Source organism: Drosophila sechellia, chromosome 2L (genome assembly GCF_004382195.2).
Source record: "Drosophila sechellia strain sech25 chromosome 2L, ASM438219v1, whole genome shotgun sequence".
Classification (NCBI taxonomy): Eukaryota; Metazoa; Arthropoda; class Insecta; order Diptera; family Drosophilidae; genus Drosophila; species Drosophila sechellia.
In genome coordinates this window covers 15,945,371-15,965,813 of record NC_045949.1, presented here as the reverse complement: position 1 = coordinate 15,965,813, position 20,443 = coordinate 15,945,371, and the positions used below count along the sequence as shown (strand labels likewise).

The 20,443-nt window shown below is 41.9% G+C and overlaps 5 protein-coding genes across 7 annotated transcripts; 3 read left to right on the top strand and 2 right to left on the bottom strand.

Moving 5' to 3' along the window:
- The first annotated feature begins 512 nt into the window (after positions 1–512).
- Positions 513–12,914, top strand: LOC6613688 (NF-kappa-B inhibitor cactus). Of its 2 annotated transcripts, XM_032727572.1 has the most exons (7): positions 513–639; positions 1,078–1,799; positions 2,581–2,758; positions 2,941–3,151; positions 11,135–11,223; positions 11,290–11,547; positions 12,493–12,914. In XM_032727572.1, exons 2-7 carry the CDS (start codon positions 1,105–1,107, stop codon positions 12,562–12,564), a joined length of 1,503 nt encoding a protein of 500 aa, XP_032583463.1. In that variant the 5' UTR covers positions 513–639; positions 1,078–1,104; the 3' UTR covers positions 12,565–12,914. The 2 variants fall into 2 exon arrangements, with proteins under 2 accessions (XP_032583463.1, XP_032583464.1); XM_032727573.1 differs by lacking the exons at positions 513–639; positions 1,078–1,799 and adding an exon at positions 2,458–2,486.
- Positions 12,834–15,021, bottom strand: LOC6613687 (cell division cycle protein 20 homolog). The gene is made up of 3 exons (XM_002038121.2): positions 14,564–15,021; positions 14,108–14,429; positions 12,834–14,054 (listed from the first exon to the last, which is right to left on the bottom strand). Exons 1-3 carry the CDS (start codon positions 14,873–14,875, stop codon positions 13,108–13,110), a joined length of 1,581 nt encoding a protein of 526 aa, XP_002038157.1. The 5' UTR covers positions 14,876–15,021; the 3' UTR covers positions 12,834–13,107.
- A 172-nt stretch (positions 15,022–15,193) lies between these two features.
- Positions 15,194–16,379, top strand: LOC6613686 (protein cornichon). Its single transcript, XM_002038120.2, has 4 exons — positions 15,194–15,535; positions 15,597–15,709; positions 15,827–15,970; positions 16,040–16,379. Exons 1-4 carry the CDS (start codon positions 15,386–15,388, stop codon positions 16,065–16,067), a joined length of 435 nt encoding a protein of 144 aa, XP_002038156.2. The 5' UTR covers positions 15,194–15,385; the 3' UTR covers positions 16,068–16,379.
- A 321-nt stretch (positions 16,380–16,700) lies between these two features.
- Positions 16,701–18,643, bottom strand: LOC6613685 (syntaxin-5). 2 transcript variants are annotated; one of them, XM_032727574.1, is made up of 3 exons: positions 18,591–18,643; positions 17,651–18,497; positions 16,854–17,587 (listed from the first exon to the last, which is right to left on the bottom strand). In XM_032727574.1, the coding sequence occupies exons 2-3, from the start codon at positions 18,318–18,320 to the stop codon at positions 16,854–16,856; spliced, it is 1,404 nt and encodes a 467-aa protein (XP_032583465.1). In that variant the 5' UTR covers positions 18,321–18,497; positions 18,591–18,643. The 2 variants fall into 2 exon arrangements, with proteins under 2 accessions (XP_002038155.2, XP_032583465.1); XM_002038119.2 differs by lacking the exon at positions 18,591–18,643 and having other exon boundaries at positions 16,701–17,587; positions 17,651–18,320.
- A 235-nt stretch (positions 18,644–18,878) lies between these two features.
- LOC6613684 (transmembrane protein 147) lies at positions 18,879–20,186 on the top strand. The gene is made up of 4 exons (XM_002038118.2): positions 18,879–19,044; positions 19,153–19,291; positions 19,362–19,470; positions 19,660–20,186. Exons 1-4 carry the CDS (start codon positions 18,971–18,973, stop codon positions 20,019–20,021), a joined length of 684 nt encoding a protein of 227 aa, XP_002038154.1. The 5' UTR covers positions 18,879–18,970; the 3' UTR covers positions 20,022–20,186.
- The last annotated feature ends 257 nt before the right edge of the window (positions 20,187–20,443 follow it).

The window sequence follows — 20,443 nt, the reverse complement described above, 5'->3', positions numbered from 1 at the left end:
GTTCGGTCAGCGGGTGATTTCGCCGATGTTTGTCCGCCTCGCCGTCATACGCATTTCAACTGTAGTGCGCCGAGCGTCAACATCACATCGCATCGCTCGAGGAACTTAACAATCACACAATCAGAGAGTAAGAATTATAAATAAACACATCGCTGTTGTGGTTGCTTTTGTTGTAGCTGACGATTTAACTGCTCTTTTTGTTGTTGGGAGATTTTAACTTGGCGCTCTCCCTACGATCTGGCAACTCTATGGTCGTCTCGCACATATATAAAACTGATTTAAGCCCCGATTACACAAACCAGCGTAGATATATTAAGGCCAACGTTTTCACTTGGGTATTTTCTTTTATTAAGAAAAATATTAAAAAAAATACATTTTTTCAATTAATAGATTCCTATGTAAGGAAAATTAAAAATCGAGACTCTTCATTTCGTGATAACTCATAGTGCAAACGGGGCTTTATAGTATAGACTGCCATATAAATATATACACATCAGCGCGCTCCCTCGATTTCATTCGCTATCGAAACGTGAAAGAAAGCAGACGTGCGTCCGGGTACTATGCGAATTGCAGATTACAAATATATAAACCATAAATACGCGTTTTAAAGCCAGCTTCGCAAGACAATTAACCAGCAAGGTAGTGAGAAATCATAGAAAATAGTGCTGGGGCTTAAACCCAGAACATGTGCAGAAAATAAATAGCAAGAAGGAAGCTGTGTGAAAAGGGAGATAAAAAATCTACCTAAGTGTGATTGTGGGTGTGTGCGGGTGAAACAACCGTGAAAAGGCAAATAAGACATTGGCATATGGAAAAATCGAAAATTTTCAACCAGTGTGAAACCGTAATTTTTATGTTTCTGTGGCTACACTTGTACATAAGTCCATAAATTGCCTTTAATCTACAAAAATTATTGCGTTTTCACTTGTTCGCTGGAGCCTATATGTTTGTTTCACTCGCACCCGCGAGGTGAGCGCTTACTGTGCGTGTGTATGTGTGTGTGTTTGAGAGACTGAGCTCAAAAGCAAAGTTCAAAACGACAGGAGTATATATATAACATATATACATATATTTTAGCCCAACTGAGAGAGGAAAAGCACGAAAATGCCGAGCCCAACAAAAGCAGCGGAGGCAGCAACAAAGGCAACAGCAACAAGTGACTGCAGCTGCAGCGCTGCCAGTGTTGAGCAGCGCGCCCCCTCAAACGCGGCTAACCCCTCGTCCTCACTAGCCACTAGCGGTAAAATTGGCGGCAAAACACAAGATCAAACGGCCGCCATTAACAAGCAAAAGGAATTTGCCGTGCCAAACGAAACCAGTGATTCGGGCTTCATCTCCGGCCCGCAATCCTCGCAGATCTTCAGCGAGGAGATAGTCCCCGATAGCGAGGAGCAGGATAAGGATCAGCAGGAGTCGGCACCCCAAAAGGAACAGCCCGTTGTCCTCGATTCCGGTATTATCGACGAAGAAGAGGATCAGGAGGAGCAGGAGAAAGAGGAGGAGCACCAGGACACCACCACTGCCACCGCCGATTCAATGCGACTCAAACACAGCGCGGACACAGGCATCCCACAATGGACCGTCGAAAGCCATTTGGTCAGTCGCGGCGAACAGCTCAACAATCTTGGCCAGAGCAGCAGCACCCAAATCACCGGTCGCAGCAAGGTTCAATCCTCCACAGCCAGCACGGCGAACGCGAATCCTTCGGGATCGGGAGCAACATCATCCGCTCCGCCCAGCAGCATCAACATCATGAACGCCTGGGAGCAGTTCTATCAACAAAACGACGACGGCGACACGTAAGTAAACATTATAGGATTTCGACAAATGTCACTTTATTCGGAAGGTTCCTTTCTAGACTTTCAAATTATTTATATATGTGCAAACACATTTATTTATTTATTTTTAATGTGGGGAACTTCCCAAGTATGATTTAAACATTTTGGCGGCTTATCTCTAGGTCACTTAAAAAACTTTCCCATGCTTATTCTTAGACTAGCAATCATAACAATTTCATAATTTAAATATTTTTTAAATTGATTATATTTTGACAGTCACAATCGCCAAAAAAACCTTTATTAATATTTTGGGTCTTCATGTTCTTAAAAATCAATCTAACATACTCATTGACAATTCACGATTAAAGATTTATATGCACAGTCTTTGAATCATTTCCGAATTTCTATGAACTGATACGCGCCGTATTTCCGATGAGAATCCTAAAATTTCCCAAAATAACAAAGACAACGCGGCGTTGCACTGATGACCACCAAGCGAGCTAAGGGGAGAGTTTCGTGAATCACTCAAAGACCATTGTCTGAGGCGAGAAACGCGACTGACACATGTGTTTTAGTCAGGCTTTGGGGTTTTCCTGGTATGTGGGCAGGTACGGGAACAGGTTTTTCGGGGCACCTCTTCTTTCTTCACATTACTTTACCTCAACTTAACTTACTTGGGTTTTTACGCCGCCACATGAACGGCGACAAGTGTACAGGAAGGAAAGAAAGTGCGGGTGTTCGATCGGCAGGTAAAGAAACCCACAAATTCATGTTGTGTCTTTTGCTCTGTCTCTCGTTTCAGACCTTTGCACCTGGCCTGTATTTCGGGATCAGTGGACGTGGTGGCCGCTCTGATTCGCATGGCTCCTCATCCGTGCCTGCTCAACATCCAGAACGATGTGGCCCAGACTCCCCTTCATCTGGCCGCTCTTACTGCCCAGCCGAACATCATGAGGATACTTTTACTCGCCGGAGCAGAGGTAATATTTAACAAAGATCAAATAAAAAGCTTTAGACATTTGCAGATTTGTAAAATATAGCATAATCCCCTATTGACGAATATAGTGTCATATCATCTTTGTTTTCTAAACTCTGAGCTAAAAACAAGCTAGTTCATGCATTTATCTTTTTAACAAATAATTCCCATTACTCATTTGAATAGCCCACGGTGCGCGATCGTCATGGAAACACCGCCCTGCATCTTTCCTGCATCGCCGGAGAGAAACAGTGCGTCCGTGCCTTGACAGAGAAGTTCGGCGCCACGGAAATCCATGAGGCACACCGACAATATGGACACCGGTCCAACGACAAGGCGGTCAGTTCCCTGAGCTACGCCCGTCTGCCCGCCGATCTGGAGATTCGCAACTACGATGGTAAGTAAAGTGCTAGTTACATGTACATTTATAATAATTAGTTAATATTACTGATTCCACAAGTTTGTATAGATAGCAATATATTATTGCTTGGGAATGGAAATCACGAGTTATTTGTCTCGCAAACTTGTAGGAATTTTTTCGTTCTAGTAAAATGAATATTTTTGGCCCAGCATTTTCATTTTCGGGCATTTATCATTAAGAATATGAATCTGTGCCAAAAATGTACCCATTATATATAGCTCTATATATGCACATATATATATAATGGTGTCCCGCCAACGGCTAGCCAAACTGCGAGACATTGTCGTCTGCCATATAGTATATATTGTATATACGTTATAGACGTACATATGGTTATGGGCTATATAGACGCCTTTGAGCAGATGCCAAAAATACATTGGCCTCCCCGACACATTTCGCTTGAAATTTTCGCTCGTCAAATCGCTTTAAAAAAAAGCAAGCCCCCTCCCTGTTCCTTGTTCATTTGCGTTATTGATTAACCAAAATAAACGAAACGCATAGAACACACAGAAGCAGAACATTCGCAAAGTTTCAGACGTCAGCAAAGTATAATAAAAACAATTTTACACAAGGATAGGTAAATATTTATTTGTTTGCTGGATGTGGAATCTGAAGTACACATTTACATAAGCTCATTTCGAAATGGAAATTCATGTATTTGCTCTGTTTTACCCCGGCGTCTTAATTTCGAATGCATCGAGGAAATAATTGAAATGAAATTTATTTTCCACACGTAAGGACAGGCGTGTCTCATAATTAACATTTGTTTCCTTATTTGATTTTTTTGCTCTGTATTCGCGGAGCAGAAATCGAATTATCGATTCCAATGCCTCTGGGATGTGGGGGTGCCACCCACACGCATTGCATAACATGTGTGGAGAAGCACAGGAAGGGTTCTAAATCGGAACGTTTATTTATAATCCATAATTTGTGGCACACTGTATCTGCTCGCCAAGATTTTGGTAGCACAATCCATTTATTTGGTAGTTTATTTCGATTAAATGAAATGTTTACCGAACTTTCAATGGCTACCATTAATAAAACGGAAGCGATTGAATATTTTTCAGTAAAATCAATCGCTATTATTGTTTTTTCATTGAATGGAAAGTAAAAGTGTTGTAATGAACGTTTGGACTCCTCCAAAAAGGTTAATAAACTTGTCGGAAAGTGTTGCAAAATCAAAGTTATTTACTTTTGACCTTTCGTTTGTTTAATCGATTTCTATTGGCCTCTCTGCCGCTGAGTTTTTTCCTATGTATAACCTTGCCAAAAATAAAATCCGAATTCGTGAGTGGCAAACATTTGGTGAACAAACATTTTTTTCCACCCGTTTGCCAGCTTTAAGCAGCGCCAACCGGTTTGAAGCTCCACAAAACAGCTGCTCCCCATATCGTGGATATATGTGTGTACATATGCTATATATAACCCGCTCATACACAAGACACATAATGTATTTCTTCGGCTAGCCAAAAGCAACAGCGCAGACATTTCCGACAAAAACTATTAAAAACAAGCAACAAAGCAACAAGAAACGAGACGGTCAGACGCTTTTGAGCATTTCGCCTATTCGAAACCTCTGGGTTTTCCCACTGCCACAGCTATAAATTCGAAAGCAATTTTAAATATTCGAGGCGAGTTCTGTGTGTAGATCAATATTGATGACGATAGCTAAGTAAACACAAGTCCCTTAGAATATGTGGTCCAAATGCAATTCAATCCAGCAATTGACGTCAGCAATCGGGATGAAAAACATATTTTTAGATTTAATAGTACACTAATAAGTTGCCTATTTGACAAATTGTTTCTTGCTAAGAAATAGCGAATTTTATAGGTTTTTTTTTATCAACATTTCGAAAGACATTCCAACTCTATTTAAAACTTTAAGACATTCCCTTCTAAATTAAATGCTACTGAAAATGTATTTAGGCACTAGTGATGAAAATAGGACACGTTTTTAGCATTTGGCCAAGAGCCAAGCAAGAGCAGACTTTAAAAGAATGCTGAAAATACAAAACAAATAATATCAATAGAATAATGATAGCGCATTAGACCGATTAAAGGCGCAGGCCATAACGGAAATTGGGAAAGGTTCGTTATCGAAGGCCCCTTCTCCACCCGCAGAAACAAATACTTATGTACTCTTTGGGAAATCCCCACAATAGTAATTATGGCCAAATGTTTAGAGGTCGACCAACCAAGCGCCCGTTACTTGGCCATAATCCATTTTTGGGCATCATTAACGCGCCCGACACGCAACTCGGGAAATGGACTGCCATTATATAAATAAACGCACGCAAGGCTCCCGAGGACGAGGACGTGGACAGGCTCTATAAATAGTATAAGGACGTCTTTTGCCAGTTCGGATCGCTTGACAACTTCGTGGGCTTTGGCCTTTGGTTAACCAGGAGTGCCAGAAATTCCCACTGTTGATAATCAACAGTGCAAATGGCTGGATTGTGATTAAGTTATCTGTAAAAATGAACTACTGTCGTATTAAGGAGAGCAGTGACGTTTTGGAGCCGTATCAAGCTGGGTTTTTATAGATTTCCAGAAAATCCTACTGCTGATTTAGCAATGATTCCAATAAATAATGTTGAAATTCCCCAAGGGAAAGCCGAAGACAGCTGAGTTTCTGCTCTTATCGGTCTTTTAGATGAGCAATAAACAAATGTTGGGTTAACCAAGCGAGGGAATTTCAGAACAGCACATTTGCCCTGCATGTGTATGCCATTTGTTTTGTTGCGAATAGATATAGATATCTTTGCTTAAGCGAAGAAGAACCCCATGAAATCTGTGGCCTGGCAACTGAAATCACAATTAGGAGCAGTCATTCCCGTACTTCCCCGCCTGATAAGCCGGCACACTATATATATAAAAAAAAAAAGGTAAACGAGATATGTCCATCGGTGTTCGATCGTCAGCAGACATTGGTAACTGGAAATCGTGCGTTATCAGCTGGCGAGGAAAACCCCATAGGTGGTCGTTTACTGTGCGATTATACGACACTCGCTACGTTCACCGAATTGCGCTCCTAAACGTCCTCGCCCCCTTTCGCATTCGCGTAGATAACTGGGTATTATCAGTGCGCAGGTTTTACCACTCGAATGTTACTCTATTTACTGGGGATCTCGCTGCCATATGTGCCGCAAAGGTCTCGTGTTTGAAAAACTTCAGCTGAGAGCCGTAGAAACCCGCTGTTAAATCGTGAGTTGACGCAAATTCTGAAAAACCTTTTAAATGACCGCATTAAAAAAAAAAGGCAAGAAATACATACGTTCGTCGTCACTGGGATTTTCATAAGCAAATATCTTGAACTTTCGACTGCAGCTGGAAGTGGTAGTAGTAGTAGTTGTAGTAGAAAGACCAATCAAATTGATCAAGTTTAATCAGTCTTACAGCATCGCAAACCCGTTTCGGCCATTAATTTAATCGAGATCTACGACATTCTGGAATCCGACGACGGCAATCAATGAGTTTTACATCGAGGCTTGTCTGTTGCACCCATAAACAACAACAAGTTAGTCATATGCACAAGGTTAAATGTAGATACTCGTAACACTATGATATCCCACTTCCCTCTCAAATCGCTGCATCATTTCCTTATTAAAAATCTGAAATTAACTTAATCCGCTTGGGTTTGGCACGAATGTGGCTACGTAGCAAAATTTCAAGATCTAAGAGTTTATTCACACCGAGAGATGACGACAAGGCTGGGACATTTACTTATGTGTTTTTGGTTTTTATGGATTGCCAACTGATAACTTAAAGAAATCTAATTTGGCAGAGTTCAAATGCTCATATACTTCGGAGTTTATTCACATTAAAGTACAGCGGACAAGGTTAGATTCGTTTTGAAAACGGAAATGTGTACTTCCCATTTGGGGTTTAGATCATTTCATTGATCATCGAGTGTCAGATTTAAACAAAGTGATCTCAGAAGTAGATTTATCCATATTAAGACATCCGAGTTTATTGACATGGAAGTACTGGAAATCAATGGTGATAGATACATGAGCCATCTAATGGATCTTAACTCATTAAACATGATTCCTACTACTTTGCGCAAGGTAAACAAATAGCAGTGAGTAGCGCTGAAAGAACAATACCAGATACTTTCAATGAGCTCATGCTAATTGCAAAAAAAAAAATTGAAAACAAGTGACGGAAGTTAAAGCAACGCAATGAATAATAACTCAAACTTGCGGAAAATCCTAAGTGCAATTGAGTTGACAAACGAAAAAAAAACAAACGCTGATCTTCTTCCAACAATGGTTGACCTCTTTGCGCCTTGGGGCTTTTCCCCAAATTTCGCGACCGGCTGGGTTTTCTTTTTCACTTATTTCTCTTATTACATTTTTAGTGTAAACCCACACGTGGCCGACGATCCCCAGCCGATTTTGGCTGGCTGCTATTTGCATTTCGCATTCATGGCTCGAAAGAAAGTCAACAAGGCGAGTCGGCTGACATAACGATCGAGCGATATATAGCAGTAGATCGGGTGGAGGGCGGTGGAACCAGCCGAGTTGAGCTCGAGCTGGGCTCGAGTTGCTTTCAAAACACTTTCATTGCCAAGTCAGTCGTCGTCGTTGTCGTCGTCATGGCATGGAAAATCCACGGCTTTAATTGTGCTAAATTGTGCTGTTTGTTTTCGCTTCATTTGGCGGCCGGCTGGAGAGCGCTACCTGGGTTTTTCACTTAACTAAAGCTAATTTCCACACTGGGAAAGTTCGAACACAGCGACACAATTGCCCAACGGCGCCCAGAAGTTTTTGGGGTAAACAACATTTAATTTGATATTGTCTTTTCTCTCTTCTCTTTTGGCTGTTGTATTTTATATTTATCTTTTTTGGGGTATTTGCATAGCCCGTTGTATTTGAACAGTTGGCTTTAATTTCATCGGCCATGTCTTGTGGGTTTTGGGCCAGGTAATTCCCCCGATGGCCTGGTAACTTCTTTTGGCACGCGCTGGCTAGGAAAACTCGAAACAGCTTTTCGATATTTCCCCACTCCCATAAATATTACAAATATTATTAACGTACTTGTGCATATAAGTATGCATGTGTGTGGTTATCCATAATTATGAAACAATGACCCAAAGTGAAGGACAAATAAGCTGGCAAACCGGGGAATACAAGAGATAAATATTTGAAACAAAAAGCCACAACACACCGCACGTTATGAGCGAAAAACCCGTTGTAGAAATTCCAAAACTCTGCCCCAACAATAAGCACAATTAATTAAAATTAAGAGAAGACAGCGTTGCGTTTAATATTTGCGCTGTCAATAAATTTATGAACTTTGCGACTTCGGGTGACTTGTGTGGAGTACTCTTAACTGCGCCGTTGGGTTTTTCACATAAGGTCGTTGTCGATATCGTTAGCCTTTTCTTATTTTTTCTTTTTTATATTTTAAATTTCAGCCGCCTGTGTAAATAGTAACGACATCGTATCGTACAGGCTAATGGGTGTGAGTTGTTTTAATGGGTGAAAGGAAAGGGGCGTGGTGGGTGATTGGAGGTGCGATCGGATCAAGTGGGCGGTGGTGCCATTTGTGAAACTGTTTGGGTTTTCAAGTGCCGCACAAATAGAATTTCCCATTTTGCGCAGTTCTAGGCGATTTCATAACGCTCATTAATTGCTGCGTCTCAAATGGCATTGCAGTAATTAATTTGCAATGGGGTTGTAACTCAGATATAGCCTATATAAGGATATTCTTCTCTATCAATAGTATTTGAGTTCTGCCTTCTATTATCTCTATTATGTTTGAGATTGCCTCTTTTGGCCGTGACACCAGCAAGTTTAAAATATATTCCTATGCCGATAACATTGTTTTGAATTTTGAGTTTCACTTGCCTGTAGTGTTTTGAAATTGCTAAAAATAATTGTGACACTTAAACTTCAAACGCTGGTACACCAAAACGACCACGTTCAAATTTTATACCTTTATTATACCGCATAAAACGATTTCGATCTCAGATGTTTCTAATTATTGGCCAATCAGCAGCGCATTTATGGCCATATTCTAGCCGCTTTCTGCAGACGTGTCAGACTTTCCGGCTAAGACTAGGTATTATTAGCCGTGTGATCTTGTGACGCAGCCTTTTTGGCCATCGATGGGGGGAATTCCCAGAGCAAAGCAAAGTTTGAAACAAACTTTTGTGTTTCATATTTCATGTTTTATACTGGCTGCCCGCCCGTTTGTCTATTAATATACCCAATATCGTTTTATATACACGGCCATTTAATCGTATGCTAACGATTGGCACGTTGCTGTGCTGAAGGGGCAACAACAATGAGGATTGTCTTTTACTAGCTCATCGGCTTCTCTTTTAGTTAGTCGAGCTTAAAAATCTCCGTGTGGTCATCGTTATTTTTATCTTGTGACACAATTGTTGCTTTTGTAAGCTGTCAAGCCGAGATTCAAAAAAAAAAAAAGAAATATACACATACAAAAAAAACTGGACTGCGCAGAGCTGCTGACTTTCTTGGTCCGCTTTCTTTTGCAATAACACTGATTTTGGTTTTAAATTCCCGTGCGTAATTGGGTTTTTATTCATCGATAACCTCAGTCGATTATTTTTTCTTTTTTCCTGAGCTCTTCTGGGGTTATCTGCTCGTTTTTTTTTCGTGTGACTCATGGGTGGAATTTTTAGTATATTACCACAGTTAATTCTCGGATTAAAGACAACAACAGTTTCCTAGCGGAAATCTCCGTCTGGGCCTGTAAATCTGTGTGCGGTTTATGCAAATGTGCCAACTGTTTGCTGTTTGTGTGTGAAAGTCAATCAACAGCACGTGTAGCCCAGCAGAAAAAAAAAAATATAAAAAAAAAAACTTTGAATAACCGGGTAGAAAATATGGCAAGAGTAGTAACAACAACTACTACTACGTCAACTAATCATAAAGCCATAAAAGCGAAGGCATGGAATACAAAAACAAACAGAGACTAAACAATTCACCTTTGTTTTCAGTCTTTTTTAGAAGTAGTTTTTAATATTTTATATGTGTGCGAACTTTGAATCGATCTGAAAATACGAGAATGAATCGATGAAGAATCGTTTGGAAGGCAAAGAAGAATCAAGATGCGAGAAAGGCAAAACTAAAACTGGCTTTTAAATGTTCGTTTATTTTCTTACATTATGTTGTTTTAATTAATTTATTTATAACAAAGGGGTGTGTATTTTCAACTACGAATATCTTTTTAAATTCTATTAGAAACATGATCAGAATTCTATCTATAAATTTTTTTGCTCAAATGTCAGTTAAATTATTGCACATTTTTTTATTATTATTTCAGACACTTGTGTTTGTGTGTCCATATATCAGATTTCTATATGCATAAACCAATTTGAACTTGGGCAAACTTGTTGCCGAAGCAGAAACCAAAAAGCCAACTTTTTATTTGGTTTGTTAACTTAACGCCAACTGTTTGATTTTTATTTTATTGTATTTCATTGTATTTTTTTTTTCCTGCCGTACCTCGTCACTCGTCTTTGTTGTTGTCGCTGGCTGTTGTGTTATTGCTGCTGGTTTATTGTGGGAATTTCTTGGGTTTTTCAACGCACACCAATGCCTTGCGATCGCGCACACAGATACGCGCCTGCGAAGTCAACGGGTTGTCATATTGTCTTATAAGGCAAAAGCCTCCACTTGGCACCCAGTTTCCTCCGCTCCGAGCCCCTCTCCTTGGCCATCCAACTGGTCATAGTCGTAATCAGAGCTTTTTGGGTTCGCATTATAAAACACTACTTGTTTTACAACGGAATGCAGCTTTTTTTTTCACTGCTGAAAAGCTTTGGGGTTTCATTCATAAATCAAGCTTTTTCGATCTCCAATGTTGGAATAGTATTACAAAGTTTAATATATGATTTTATGATTTTTTATAATAGTTATTAAACACTGAAATAATCCTCCCTCTATGCTCTTTCTAACCAATAGCTTTTATATTCTTTTATTACAGGAGAACGCTGTGTGCATTTGGCTGCCGAGGCGGGTCACATTGACATCTTACGCATTTTGGTATCCCATGGAGCCGACATTAACGCCAGGGTAAGTCTCAAAAATGCATAAAATTGTCGAGTTTTCGTACTAATGATGCCAATTTTTTATTGCTAGGAGGGCAAATCGGGCCGCACACCGCTGCACATTGCGATCGAGGGCTGCAACGAGGATCTGGCCAACTTCCTGCTCGATGAGTGCGAGAAGCTGAACCTGGAAACGGCCACCTACGCCGGCTTGACGGCCTACCAGTTTGCGTGCATCATGAACAAGTCGCGCATGCAGAACATCCTGGAGAAGCGCGGAGCGGAGACCGTAACGCCTCCGGACAGTGATTACGACAGTAGCGATATCGAAGATCTAGACGATACGAAGGTGAGCGTCAGTGCTTAAGAACATGTACCAAGAAAAGATCACTGCGATCGCGTAGAGCGTAAGACACAATTTGAAATGGGCCACCACCAGCTTCCAAAATGTTCAAAAACTAAGTAAGAGAGGGGAAGTCCCCAGCTGAACTGGTATTCAGCGAGAAAATATTGTTACACTTGAGAAACTCTAACTATTGTAACACAATGTATTGTTAACCAAAAAAAAAACGAAGATAACTATGAATCAAAAACAAAAGAAAAAGAAAAAAGCAAACAGCAGGGTAGCAGCAAGTAAAGAAATTATCCACCCATAATCTAGGGTATCTATGTTTTAGTAGAGCCCGCTCAAAAACAAATTGAACCAACATAGTTTATGCATCGTTTACAAGCAGTTTTGCAAAGCGTAGAAAGATACAATATTATCCGGAGTACTTTCGTGCACTGTACCAATTTAAAAATATATTAAGGTGTCCAATGTAAAACTCGATGTTTGTTGCTAATTCTCTCTACCTACGTACGAGTATATGTATTTGTGTGTGTCTGTTTCTGTATGTTTGTAATTTTTGTATGTGCGTGCGCGTGTGCGTGAATCGACCAACTAATCTATTATACAAAATTGAATCATAAACCGTAGTACTAAGCTAGCTAAATCTAATTGATGTTTTCATGTTCTGACTGAATGAAATAATGTTGCAAAATAAATATTTTATTCTACAAAAAAAAATTAGCAAACAAAAATTAAATGTTGAATTCAATGTTGTAATGGATTGAAAATAAGGTTTGTAATTCTATTTGGACTTGAAAGTATATGCCCCTTATTGTTTACTTGTTCTTGCTATGTTGTTTGCTTATTTTGTCGCTTTATGAGGCTTTTGTTCGTTCTTGTACCTAACACTTTTGTTATATTTTAATTTTAACCAGCTGCTTTCTTGCGAAACTCTTGTTCTTGCAGATGTACGATCGCTTTGGTGATCCGCGCTATTTTGTCAGCTACAACGGTGGCAATCCCATGACAGTTGCCTGAATGCCCATCCAATCTGTACATACGACTTAGACTAAACATACACATACCTATGATTAACACAACTTGAATTCCCGATGTGGTTATATCGATGTTCCCCGAAGCGCACGCCTTTTCTGCCCAGAATTGTATGCAATATTATTCCTAGACACACACGTTCTCAAAATGCATCCAGAAAATGGAACCTTATGTACTTGTCCCGGCACGTGGGAATCCGAAACGAATTGAATTCCTTGTGTTAACGCAAAATGTTTAGAGCGAAATAAAGCATACAAGGATGCAGAATGTCAAGCATTTTATTTATACGCACACAAACTTAACTCTAAGCAATAAAAGTAACTGACAAAATTTAATTATTCATATATCGTCGGCGGGGGCACATAATCAAAAATTTATCCGTAATTACAAAGTACGAACCATTAAACGAGAACATATAAATGGGATATGCATTCAAGAAATAATTGTCTAGTCTGGAAACATACCAGTAGTATTGAAGCTTAAACTTAGCAATCAAGGGGGTAAAACAGTTCTAAAGGCCTGAGCATATCAACGGATGCTCTGTCGGAACACGCTCTGTTTGCCCTTGCTGGTCGAAACTGCCTTCTTGGACGCCAACGGATCGGGAGCGAAGCAGTTCCAAAGACGCAGGGTTTCATCAGCTCCGGCGCTGATCACCGTGCTGCCGTCCGGAGACATGGCCATCTGCAGAACTCGTGACGTGTGTCCAGTCAAGTCGGCTTGCTTCACCATTGTTGGGTATTTCCAAATGGTCAGTTGGTTGTTCGCAAAACCATGCGCAGAGATCAGCTCCTTGTAGTGGCGAGAAAAGAGCAGGGCACAGACCTGCGACTTGGAGTCCACGGATTTCATCAAAGTGCCATTGTTCACATTCCAGAACTTGATGCAGCGATCGGCGGTGCCGCCTCCAGAGGCTAGAGTACTTGGCTGCCAGGGACACCAGGCCAAGGCACGCACTGCAGCTTGATGGTCGTTGAATTTGTGCAAGGGATCGGTAGCAGTTCCCACGCCACCGCTGACAGCCGACCAAACATTCACCAGATTGTCGTTGCCTCCGCTAGCCAAGTACTTGAAATCCGTGGACCACTTCAGGCCGCACACCTCCTGCGTGTGTCCGGACAACGTGGAAAGCTTGTGCTCACGTGCACGCACATCGTGGTGGACAATGGTGCCATCGCGGCTGCCAGAGGAAACGAGGAACGAGTTCCAGGCCAAGGATCCCACTCGGGCACTGTGTCCATCCATCACTCGCAGACGCTTCACTTTGGAGCAGTCCCACAGCTCCACGGCACCGGTGCTGTTCCCGATGGCAAGTATCTGACCCTCCTGGATCCACGATAGCGAGCCTGCGTAGTCGCCCTCCTCAAACTCCGTAAGCTGCTCGATATTTCCAGTTTGCGCGTTCCACAAATAGACGCAACTGCCCAAGGCAACAGCCACTATATTGTCGGCACTCCAATCCATAAGATTTAAATCTGGAAGAGATCAATAGTAAAAAAAAAGAAAAGAAAAGTTTTCTTCGACCTACAGTAATCGTTAATAAAATCAGGTGCATCCAGAATCCTCTCGGATGTGGTGGGTATATAGCGTGAGCCACTCTTTGTGGATATGGGTGTCTTAATGGAGTACACCACCTTCAGGGGATTGTTGTGTGTTTCCGGAGCAGCGGGAGCCTTGTTTTGGTAGCACAAAATGCGCCCGCCCTTGGAGTCACCGACCTGGGCCACTTCAGAGATGAGTTTCTGCCGGTCGCCCTTGTGTGCCGAAGCCTGGACATTGCTCTCGTTGCTGTTGCTCGAGGTGGCCTTGTCGTTCTCCTCATCGGACTTATCGCCGGAGTCTTTGTTCACCTAATAGAGGTACGAAAAATTGCACATGAAATCAGGTGGTCAATAAAATCGTTTAAAAATTCAATGGTTTGTATTTCTTAAAGGGTCTGGCTTAAGGATGCCCTTACAGGGCGTGATGTCAGTGGAATCCTTACCAGAAAGTGTGCTAACTCAAAGTTGGTAGCCGCCCGATTCGGAATGAAGCGATCCCCGCCTCCTGGCGTCTTAGAGGGCGTGGTGTTGGACTTCTTGGTCTTGCCCTCGCTGCTCTTGCCCGGGGTTTTCGTGGGCGCCTGGACGCCCGAGAAACTGGTGTTGTACGAGACGGATAGCACCGACCGAGTGGTGTTCACACTTCCATTTAGAGACGCCTCCAGCTTCTTCTTCCACCTGGGCGCAGGTCCGCGCGTTTCGCCGTCCATGATGAGAGCATTCTGCAAATCGCTCACAAAATTGAACTGCGACATTGTGTTCCGGTCTTTTCTGGTGTCAATTGATTATCGAATTTATCAATTTATTTTATTATTAAAATAGAGAAGCTCATAGAACACTGATCGAATTTTTTTCCAGATTTGCGGGATGCAACACAAATGGCGGTTCGATTTGGAAATGCAATGTGACCGCAGCGGCTAACTGTTAGTGATATTTTTTGTGCGTAAAGCAAAATACCAGAAAAATAAAATGAATACAAAAAATTAGAAATCGTTACAAATTAAAATTGCTTCTTCAAAATAAATTATTTTTGATTTATAACTGATAGCTGATTATATATTAGCCTAATTTGCAATGTGACCGTACATCTGTGCTGCCTGATCGTTTGGATTAGTGCATCCCTGGCGCACAGCTGTCATCATCGCCGCCCTTGTAAAAAAAACAAGTGAGTCCCAGCGCTACAATTGCAAAGCCGAATTTTACGAGAATAATTAGCAAGTCACTGTGATTAGCACCTGCAAGACGTGCTCGAGCGACTTTAGAAGATGGCCTTCAACTTCACCGCCTTCACGTACATAGTGGCCCTGATCGGGGATGCATTCTTGATATTTTTCGCCATATTTCATGTCATTGCATTCGACGAACTGAAAACGGATTATAAGAATCCAATTGATCAGTGCAATAGCCTCAATCCGGTCAGTAAACTTGCTGCTTACACCCACAGTGCGCCCTGTAATTAATGTGTTTGTATTTCAGCTGGTGTTGCCCGAGTACCTTCTGCACATCTTCCTGAACTTGCTCTTCTTGTTCTGCGGCGAATGGTTTTCGCTATGCATCAACATACCCCTCATAGCCTATCATATTTGGCGGTAAGTGACTCATTTGACCGTGTGATATAATGTGATTTGAGATTCGAAATGATCAAGATTCACCCAAGCCCAACATAAGCACTATGCTCACGCTTTGTATACCCCTACCGCTTTCAGTTACAAAAACCGCCCTGTGATGTCGGGACCCGGACTTTATGATCCCACCACGGTCCTGAAAACCGACACTCTATCCCGGAACATGCGTGAGGGTTGGATCAAACTGGCCGTCTATCTGATCAGCTTCTTCTACTACATATACGGGTAAGTCTAATTGAGATTCATTGTGGCCAGGGTCCTCATTTGTCTAACGTTTCTAATTGCTAATTTTAGCATGGTTTATTCGCTCATCTCGACATAGGCAAGCTCTTGCCTGGGGATCTCAGTGTTGGCGCCAACGCATCCGCGTCGTGTATTAGTTGTCTATACTTGGGTAGAAGACTTCCTTTTTTGGGGAAGAGTCCCCATCATCAACCGCGAACAATACTTCACTTGTAAATTCTAGTGTAAATCCATAAAGACATCTTGTAGCTTTGTTTTTTTTATACAATTTGTAATACTTTTCTGCAGTACGAGATTGTAACGTGTTTTTATTTTGATTATTTTTTGCATTTGGCATCTTTGGTGTAGTTGGATTTTAAGCATTAAATAAAAGTCGAATCAATGTAACCAATTTTCATTTTTCTGTTTAGCATGAGGGACAGCGGAATCTTTGGCTGAACGCGACGAACATGGAGCAACGAGCACTTAAGATAATAAAGATTATGAAAGGGTACTTAAACCTTATCAGCAGGGCAAACATAGATATAGTCACCAATTTGATACATGCATTACACTTTTTCTAAGGTAATATACAAGTTTCTTGCATCAGCAAACATATTTATCAATCCGCTTTAAGTTTTGGAAATTATCTTTAATTTTAGAGCTTCCATTAGAATGGAATCATTTTTTATACGAAACATTCACCAAAGAACCACATGCTAAAATAAATGTATTTTGCTTTAGAACGTATTTATAACTTTATTTTACAATCGTTTCGGGAGGCCACAGCTTGGAATAAACAATATTGTGATTGAATCTTGATTAAATTAAAATGCTGTTTACATGGATAGGTACATGGGGCTTTTAATGGGCAACTGGCGTTTGATTACGACATAAAAACAACGAAGAACAAGAAAAAGAATATGAGAACGCCGAAGATTTTGATCATCAGCCAGCGGTTTTTGGAGACGGACTGAAAGTATTTCAGGATCTCCCCATGGGCAGCCTCAATATTCAGCTCCGCATCCGCCACATTCGTGTCAATACGCTCCACGATCTCTTCCTGCTCCTTAACCATATGCGCCAGCTGCTGGAATATTCCGCCAAGCTCAACGATGGTAGATTCTATATTTTGCATGGTTTCCGCCCGCTGCTGGACGTAATTATCGGAATCATCGTAGATGGCCATCTGTGTCTGGGTTGATAGGAGTGGTGTGGTATCGCTGCTCCCCATATCTATGCTGACCGCTTGGTTTTCCTCGCTGAGAAGCAAGGATCCCTGCTTGGCTGTCGAGGGGGAGACGGTGTGTGCGGCCAACGGACCTGGTCCCTGGCTAAACTGATCCCGTCGCGTCTTCTGCTGCTTGAGGTTCTCCGTGCGCACCTCCAGGATTTGCTTGAAGTCCGTGCTCATGCTGGCCAGCTTCGATTGCAGGGCTAGTACCATGTTAGAGGAATGTGACACCAAATGCTTGCCGTTTGTGTGACGCCGCTGATCCTTGGAGATGTCCTGCAGTCGGGCAATTTGTTGGTTTAAGGCATTTAGGTCGCCTTTGATGATATAGGTCAGCTCCTGAATCTCCTGCGGTCTGTCATCAAATAAGCTCTTCTTTTTGGCCACTAAAACGAAGATGGAAATTTTAAAGTTTTGAATAATACGAATTTAACAAACCATGTACTTACACATTGTGAGCTTCTCCAGTTTGGCGTAGGTGCTGGCTATGTTCTTGCCGATAAACCTGGCGACCATCATGAACTCCGAGTAGCTCTGAACCTGCTTGGCTTTGCGGGGATCGCGTATATTGACTGCCCGGGTGATGTTTCGAGCCTGCAGAGAACGAATCGCATTGGCGAACTCACCCGTTCGATCGCGTGCGGCCATGACGAATATTTCTGGTTCGGGTTCCGGCTCCTGCGGATCCTCCTTCGATTGGTAAAACTGTGAACTAGTCGGAATGGAAGCGGAGTAGCTATAGTTGCTTTGGCTATCGTTATTGTTGCCCGGTTGATTGCCGGTGACCACGGCGGCGGCGGCACTTAAAGTGCGCAGTGCGTGGCCCGAGAAGGCGCGTAGGTTCCACTGGCGAGCCGCCTTGCCGTACTTGTCGTCGGAGTAATCGGGAGTGGAAATGGAATCGCCCGACTGGTGGTTGTCTCCAATGTGGATGGTCGCCTCGTGACCAGTTGGTGGTGGAACCAGGGACTGTGCTAATAGTCCTACCGATCCGCCAGCTGTTCCCGTGCCCACAGATCCTGCGCCTGCTCCTCCCTGTTGATCCTCTTGAATGGTATAGGTACTGCTGCTGCTGTAATCCTGCTGGTCCGTTTGATGAACGCGTCTTCGGGTTTGCATCTCATTTCAGATTGCAGCTTGTACCAGGGAGTTGACGTTGCTGTTTTTCATATGCACACGAACGAAATGATCTGTTGGACTTTTCTTTGCGAAAATTTCCCCTTTGTTTTTCTTCTTTGATGCACTGGTTTACCGTTCGTTGTTTGGGTCGTCACTTAGCTAGCGGGTTTGTGTGTCCTAAACAAGGTAAAATTTGGTCACCGTTCAAGTATTTCCAATTGGTTTTGTCAAAAAATTTATAATAATTGCTAAAGGTTGCAGAAAACTCACTCGAACGCACACACACACACACTTCTCACACACACGAACACACCTCCAGATGATAGATTACGATGACGTGTTGATATTTAGAAACTATCGATAGGCACGAAAAAGATTAAAGAAGTTGCTACTTCTTTTCGTTCGGAAAGACACAAGTTTTCCAATATTTTAATTATAAGTTTTTAAATGCAGAATTTTTAAAATATTTATTGCTTTTTAAAATATTGCTTTAAAAACTAGCTTGTTTTTTATAGTCTGCATGCCATGCTGCCAGCCCTGTTAAGCACATATCGATAACCCACGGCGAGCAACGCTAGTTTTTTTCTTTTCAACTTTTAATTCTTCTCTTAATTAAGCCAAAATAAAATAGCCATAGTTTATCAAAGAAAATGACACTGTATCACTTTGGAAATTGCGTGGCCCTGCTGACGCCGTACTATTTCACCTACAAATACTCCGGCCTGTGAGTTTCCTCCTGATTTCTGGTGATTTGCCGACTGCCAAGTCCGCAGCTCTACCAGGTCAATAAAAAACTATTTGTGAACTTTTCCGGCTTATTTTTTATTCACAGATCAGAATATGGAGCCTTCTGGAAGTGCGTGCAGGCGGGAGGCATTTATATATTCACACAGCTCGTCAAGATGCTGGTGCTGGCCACATTCTTCTACTCGGACGCTCCATCCTCCAGCGGCGAGTTCAACTTCTTTGCGGTGCGTGTGCTTATCTGTGTTTACCTTAACCCAATTATTGAGGTCATGTTGTGTTTTCTCTGGTTTGCAGGAGATCCTACGCTGCAGCATGGACATCGCCGATCTGCTTGGATTCGCCCTAATCTTGAGTCGCATACCCGGCAAGGGCCACTCAAAGCTCATTACGGCTGGACTTGGATGTAGGTTGAACGAACCAACTTAATTAAACTCATGATGAGGGTGGTTTTTAAAGATTGAAAAGTGCTCTGCTTAGATATATTAATGTTACAAGAGCCAATGCCTGGTCAACCTTTAATACCCCAACCCATATATGTATGACCACTCCCAAACATTCAGTAAAAACTAAATATTTTCGTATACTTCCGCAGGGGCCACCGCCGAAGTGATTCTTTCCCGAGGTATCATGCTCTGGGTTGGTGCCCGAGGCACCGAGTTCAGCTGGATCTACATACTCAAGTGTCTGGAGTCGAACGTGCTTCTGGTGCAGCACATCACCACGGCCACCCTGATCTGGCTGTTCACCCGTCACGATTTGAACAAGGCATTAAAGCCGCTGGTTAGTCTGCTTCTGGCGGTGACTGTCTTCAAAGGCGTCTGGCTGGAGGGCATGCTCCACATTCTGACCATTGGACCTTGGCTGACGGTGGCTGTTAAAGCGCTGGTGGCTGCCGTCATTGGATTCTGCACGCTGCACATCTATTCGGGTCTGGCCCAACAGATCGGAATTTAAGCAATTGTGCCAAACACTCTGTATTCCTTTGTTTTTGTAACTTGTTTATTTTTTTGTGTTGTCAGAGAAATTGAGATTTTGTAAGAAAGACAACAATTACGGTTTAGAGAATTACTCCAAATGTTAATGAATTATAGCTACGATAACGTAATAGTAACAAAGATAGCTAACGACTTTTAATGGGTACAACGAAACTTTGAAAGTTAACATGAAAAAGAACATTTTCTATAGACAGCAAAAAGTTACATCTATAGAATTCTTATATTCTTGAAATGAAACGATTTATCCAGGACATCGTTGCTCAATTATACCATACGTTCGTATGGAGAAAGAGTAGATTAAAGCCACCTAGTTTAGAGATTGGCTCAACTTATAGCTACGATAACACAATAGTAACAACAGAAAACAAAACAATAACAAAA